This window comes from Myotis davidii, unplaced genomic scaffold, assembly GCF_000327345.1.
Source record: "Myotis davidii unplaced genomic scaffold, ASM32734v1 scaffold921, whole genome shotgun sequence".
Lineage (NCBI taxonomy): Eukaryota > Metazoa > Chordata > Mammalia > Chiroptera > Vespertilionidae > Myotis > Myotis davidii.
This window is the reverse complement of record NW_006291191.1, coordinates 17,633-23,740: the sequence shown is the minus strand read 5'-3', so window position 1 is coordinate 23,740 and position 6,108 is coordinate 17,633. Positions and strand designations below refer to the sequence as shown.

The window sequence follows — 6,108 nt, the reverse complement described above, 5'->3', positions numbered from 1 at the left end:
TACTTTAGAGAGAGAGGGAGAGACGGAAGAAGATCTATATCAGAGAAACACATCGATGGTTGCCTCCGGCTTGAGCCCCGACTAGGGCCTGGCTGGGGAGGAGCCACCGGGGTACGAGCCCCAGACCAGGAATCGAACCCGGGACCCTTCAGTCCGCAGGCCGAGGCTCTACCCACTGAGCCAAACCGGCAAGGGCTGTCTTCACTGTTTTACTTTCCCCTCTACCTGCCTCCCTCTCCCTTACCTCTGGTCAATCTCTTTCTGTAGTTCACGATTACGCTCCTCCAGCTGCTGCTGAAGCCGCTTTCTCTGCTGCTCTGGGGGCAAGTGGCTAAAATCCTCAGTGACCACTGTCTGCAGGCAGAAAGAGAGCTGATTTGGGATTGTGGAGTGTGAACTTCCAGACTCTAGGACACTCATAAGACACACCAGGTCCACCTTCCGCCCCACCCAAGGTTCCTGGGGGGCAAGGCCATGCACTGAGCAAAGCAGGTCCGAGTCACGCAATGGGAGGAGTGGGTCCAGCCTGCAGCAGGAAGCGAGCCCAGGGTCCCGCCTCCCGGCCGCTGGGCAGGCTGGGAGCGCCCTCCTCCTCTCCTGGAGGCCTCACTTACCCCACGGCTGCCTCGAAAGCTGCGGAAGGATGCTAGCCGCGGTTTGACTGACTTACTGAGCTCACTCAGTATGGCCAAGGGGTCGAGGCCGGAGCGGGGGGATGGGGGTCCATTAGGCAATGCCGAGGGCAGGGAGCCTCCCAGGGGGGAGAGGGGTTGGGGATGCGGCTACCGGTGGGGACCGTGGAGGAGGTGTGTGGTGGGGTGGGGTAAGGGGGGGAGGGTGTAGAATATAGAGAACGAGTACAATATGGACCGATGGAGGGATGCAATAAAGGAAAAAACGAAATGGAAAAAAGAAAAAAAAACGGTAAGAAAACCACAACTCAAGATGCACAATCACACACAGAAAATGCATGCAAAGAACAACACAAAAGTCTGGGAGGTGGCAGGTGGCATTAGACTGTGAGCCAGAAGGCGAGACCCCTCCTTCCCCCAATGTCTCCCACAGCCCCTGCATCCCATACCCAGTACCTAGGATGGGGTCTGAGGGCACAGGGAAGCCCAAGTGTCTGCCCCCCACCCCCAGCTTTCTGGGCTCACAGTCCACAACATGGAGGGAGGTGCATGCAGAAATCAAGGTCTCATAGAGGTATGGGGCGACAGGAGCCAAGGGCAAGCTCAGAGAAGGGTCAAAGGCATGAAATATCAGAGGGTTACAGGGGGGGTTTCCGCTGGGTAGGGGGGACATAATTTATACACTGAAGTGGGGTATCAAGGGCCAAAGTATAAACTACGGAGAGGGCAGTTGTAGCAGCTATAAACCAGCAGTGTCCAAGTATGTTCTTGACATTGAAAACCAAAAGTCCCAAGAAAAAACTATCCTGAAGGTCGGGACCCAGCCCCATGGGTGGGATGGAAAGAGACCAGGGGGAGTCCCCACGGCCAGCATCTGAGCCCTCACCCAGCCCTAAATCCCACAAGCAGGTCTCCTCCTAGCATCCCAAGAAGCAGCAGACACACACCACAGCCACCCACCCTCCCTTCCTGGCCCCCTGTCGGCCTCAGGGGACTTGCAGGCCAATCACCGCTTTCCCTCTAGCCTGGGCCAGCAGCCAAGAGGAAAATTCCTGCCCAGGACTCAGCGTTCCAACGGCTGGGGCTGACTCAGTGCCCCCCCCACACACCGCTGTCCCCACTCACTCACACCCCCTCCCCAAGAGCCCTGGCCCCCACCTTGTTCTTCTTGCCAAAGGGCCAGCGTTTGGCACGGCTACGACCTGGGCCTCGCAGCTCAGGCCGGCCATCGGAGGGGGTGCCCAGGCTGCTGTCCGAGTGCGTTCTGTTCATGGGCTGGCTGAAGTCTTCGAATTCCACGTCGCCCGGGCGGGCAAAGCCTGACTTGTTCAGCTCAATTAGGACCTGGGAGTCCTGCAGGTAGGACATGGGGAGGGGGAAGGGCAGTCGGAAGTCAGACCAGGTGCCTAACTTCAGCGTCCACCTGCCCACCCCACAACCCACTGGTACAGGACCAGGCACGCACATTCTTGCTGTCCACAGCAGCCGCAGCCACCTTCATGCCCTCCAAACACTTGGTGATGATCGGAAGCACCTGCAGCTCCGCCTCTGACAGCAGCCCGTACCCAGCCCCCAAGTGGGTGGCCCGGCGCTCATCCATGTCCTGTAGCTTCTACAGGGACAAGGCAGGGGTGCTAATGGAGGGGCTGGAGCACAGATACTTCCAACCCAAGGTGGTCAAGGGAGAGATAAGGGGCCAGGTTGGTTTCAGAGGGGACTTTAAGGACCCCTCCCGACCCCCACCCCCACCCCACCCAGGGAGTAAAGAAAGGCTTCTCAAAGGAGGTGGCAATGGAGCCAGGGCTTTGAAGGAAAAGCAGACCCAGCACAGATACTGCCAATCCCAGGATTAGGACAAAAGAGTGGAATATAGGCTGAAAAAAGAGAGGGGAAAATTCAAGATGTTTCAGAGGGGTTGTTAGAGCTGGGGCTTAGAAAAATGAACAGGATGTTCAAGAGACAAGGAAGACATCCCTGGTAGAAGGAAAGCGTGAGTGAGGGCAGAGCTCACTATTACTATTTGTTTCTAAAACCCCTTTCAGTTTAGAGATTAGGACATTGCAGCTGGGGTTTTGACAAATGTGTAGGAGATGGTTAACAGTGGGGTTTTTTTGGGGGGAGGGGGAGGGAAAGTGGGGGCTTGGAACACTCACATCAAATATCTGAGGCATCTGGGAAAAATAGAAGTGGGCCTGGTCTCGGTTGAAACGCTGTAGTTGGGCTGCGTACTCATTTTTGCTTTCTTCTGCCATATGGCTCCGAAGATGGGCTTGTTGCTTGGCCTGAGGAAGATCAAGGTGGGGGGGGTCAGTCACTGGCAGGTTCTGACCCCATCCCACCCCAACCTCTAAGCCTGCCCCAGACCCCACAAGCACCTTCTCCACGTCCGCCTTGGTGGCGTTGATATCCTGGTCTAGCCGCTCTGCGGTCTGGGCTGCCTTCTCGGCTTCCCGGCAGTCCCGCTCAAATTTACGCTTACTCTGCGTGGTGGACAGAACCAGAATGAAGGAGCTGCCATCCCCGATGGCAAGGGGGTATGGGAAGCCAAGAGTCCAGCAGCTGGCAGGAAGTCACCCAGAAAATGGGGGGCAACGGGCATTCTGGAAACCTTTCGGGGAACCTTTCGGGGGGGGGGGTGGCGGAGAGAGGGGAGGAAGGGGAGAGGTTCTAGCCAGACAAAAGGCTCTGTGGGTCAGCAACCCTCGCCCTGCTCCCTGGGACCAGAGCCACCATCCACACCCACAAACTCACATTCTCCAGCTGTTTGAAGCCACTTTCCAGCTGCTGCTGGGCCCGACGTCCTTCTTGGAAGTGCTGTGGGAAGAAGAGGGACAGGCTCACCCGGGTCACGACAGGGCCCTCGGGAAGACCCAGGGAGGAGGCCACTCACCATCTTTCTCTCCTGCTTCATCTCTTGCGAGTATTTGGCCAGCTCAAGACACACGTGGACGCTGAGGTTCTCAGCCACCAGCTCCCGCTGGCCCGCAAAGTCATTAACTTCCTGGAGAATCTGCACAAAGGACTGCTGCTGGCTGAACCTCCGGGGAGAGAGGGGGCAGCGAGCCAGAGGTCAGACCCCTGGACCCAACGCCACAAGAGAAAGGGGAAGACCCGAGACATTCACTCCTGAAGTGGTGACAAATTCTGGCCTATGTCCCCCACCCCTACCCCTTGCTTGAGTGAGATGCATTTCGGGACTCGGAATATTTTGGGTTTTAGAAAGGAGATACAATGCTTGTACCACCTTTTGTCTATCATCCCAGTGGGGTCAGGGACAACATCCTGTAACCAAACACTAGAAGTATTTTTGCAGAAAGAAGTATTAATAGTCATACTAAGTGGGATAAAAACCAAGCCCATAATGAACCCGATCCACATCAAGTGAGTTCAGATCAGAGGTAGCCTCCAAATAAGTTACCAGAAAAACTTCTGATTTCTCGAAACTTTTGGGTTCCGAACAAGAGACCCATATGGGCTGGACACTGTTCTAACACATTCCTTCAGTTAGTCTTCATGTGAGCCCCCCACAAGGTCATGGTCATCATGCCCATTCCACAGATGAAGAAAACCGAGGCACAAAACTTAAGTCACTTGCCCAGAGTCACTCACTTACTAACTGCTGGAGCCTCCCCCATTTAATAGGTAGAGGAAAATGGAAGCAGAGAACTTGAGTCAACTGCCGAAGGCAGTTTGCTAGAAAGTAGTGGATTTAGGATTGCAACCCTGGTACTCTGGAGCCTGTACCTATGCTTTTTTTTATTATTATTATTGGTTTTAGAGAGAGAGAGACAGGAATCGAACCCTCCCCTTTTTGGGTCACAGTGGCCAGGGCCTATATACCCTTAACTCTAGGTGGGAATCTAGATAACAAGTGAGGGATCTGATTGAGTGACTCAGCTACCAGAGCGAAAGCCAGACAAAAGCCCCCTGGCTCCCCCGCCTCCTCCGCCCCCACTGTCCCCAATCTAGCCCATACCCTCTCTCCATCCTTACTTGGACTCAGGGTCATCTTTGGCAGGTCTCTTGGGCAGATACTTTTTCACCAGGTTCCTAGGGGGAGAGAGGCAGGAAGGCTGAGCCCGCAGCCCCCCAACTGCACCCTCGCCCCAGGGCCTGTCCACCCTAGGGTCTCACCGCAGCTGCTTCGCGTAAGCCTGCTCCACCTCTGTCCGCTCTTTCACGAACTTCACATATCTGTCCAACAGGTCCAGCCCCCACTGCGTGTGCCGCTCTATCACCTCAAATTGATCCTGACGGGAGGATGGGAGGGTGGGGGAGGACCGGGTCAAGACCCCGCAGCCAGATACCAGGGAACCTCAAGGCTCTGAGCTCCCTCCGAGAAGGAGTGGCTTCCCGGACCCGCCCCGGCTCGACTCCGCTGGAGGTGCGGGGGGAGGCAGGAAACCAGCGGGAACCCCCTCCCCTTCCCGGGAAGGGCCAGGGAACAGGGGCGGGGCCCCAGCCGGACGACGACAGGGTCTCCGTCTCAGGACAGCCAAGAGGGGTGTGGAATGGGGTAGGGCCACTCCCCTTGCTCCGACTCCCCTAATCCCCCCGGATTCCGGAAAATCCGGCAGGCCCGGCGTGAGTCAGGGCTAAAGGGGCCGGGTTCCCTGCGTCTTGGGGGTTAGGAGGGGCAGAATGGCCAAAGGGCAGGCACCCCGATGTACTCCGTTTCCCGCACGAATTCCTGTGCACCTCCAAAAGAAATCCCAGAGTTGAGGAGGGGGCAATGTAGTTACCTCGCTGCACCCGGGAAGCCAGAGATGCCACCGCCTCCAGAAGGAGGAGGGGTCGGAGGTCCCGGCTAGAATTAGGGGGGAATTCCTGGGGCTTCCAGAACTGAGGTTAGAGGCTGCCTGGGGAGGGCCCCTCCCTGTGCCTGGAACAGAGGCGGCCAAGCCTCACAGCCCCTTCCCCCACTAGAACGTCCCTAGCCCCTAGGTGTTGATTGGAGGTGACGCAAAGGGCAGTCAGGACGTCTAAGTCCCACGTGGGATTGAAAGTGGCCAGAGGGTCCCCTCCCCCTCACCAGGCGGACAGGCGGGCGGCGGGCAGGAACCCAGGGGCCGTAAGATAAGCCGCCCGCCCAGCCAGGGTGCTCAAAATAGGTGACCTCGCTCGGCCGCCCCGGCCTGGTCCTAGGAGTTCGTCCTCCTCCTCACTCTGAACCCGGTGCCTCAGTTTCCCGACGCCGCACCTGCAAGGCCGCCCCTTGCCCCCGAGCTTCCTGAGACGTCCCGGGAAACTCCGAGAGAGGGCGGAGCGGGGACGACAGGGATCGGTGGAAGGGAAAGCGTGGAGCTTCGGCTCAGGAACTGCAGGGGCAAAGGGGTGCGTCTGGACCCCAGGAAGGTAAGAGCTTGGAGTCAGGCCGATGGGACTCACCCACAGCTCGGTGCCCCAATCCATGCTGCTCCCGCCGAGGCCGCCACCGAGGCCGCCGCCCCCGGTCCCCGCCGCCCCCCCCCTCCGC

General features: G+C 57.8%; 1 protein-coding gene across 4 annotated transcripts in view; it reads right to left on the bottom strand.

Moving 5' to 3' along the window:
* The window catches only part of TRIP10 (thyroid hormone receptor interactor 10), a 19,344-nt gene extending 13,242 nt beyond the window's left edge, over positions 1-6,102 (bottom strand). For 2 of the 4 annotated variants that reach the window (XM_006764325.1, XM_006764324.2), the window contains exons 1-11: positions 6,021-6,102; positions 4,767-4,882; positions 4,626-4,682; positions 3,523-3,670; positions 3,384-3,446; positions 3,008-3,112; positions 2,786-2,914; positions 2,098-2,244; positions 1,791-1,985; positions 615-782; positions 245-354 (exon numbers count right to left, since the gene is read on the bottom strand). In XM_006764325.1, the coding sequence (XP_006764388.1) occupies positions 245-354; positions 615-782; positions 1,791-1,985; positions 2,098-2,244; positions 2,786-2,914; positions 3,008-3,112; positions 3,384-3,446; positions 3,523-3,670; positions 4,626-4,682; positions 4,767-4,882; positions 6,021-6,044 (1,262 nt within the window). In that variant the 5' untranslated portion in view covers positions 6,045-6,102. The remainder of the gene's footprint in view (positions 1-244; positions 355-614; positions 783-1,790; positions 1,986-2,097; positions 2,245-2,785; positions 2,915-3,007; positions 3,113-3,383; positions 3,447-3,522; positions 3,671-4,625; positions 4,683-4,766; positions 4,883-6,020) is intronic. The other 2 variants (XM_006764326.1, XM_015564343.1) reach the window with 2 other exon arrangements.
* Between the last annotated feature and the right edge of the window lie 6 nt (positions 6,103-6,108).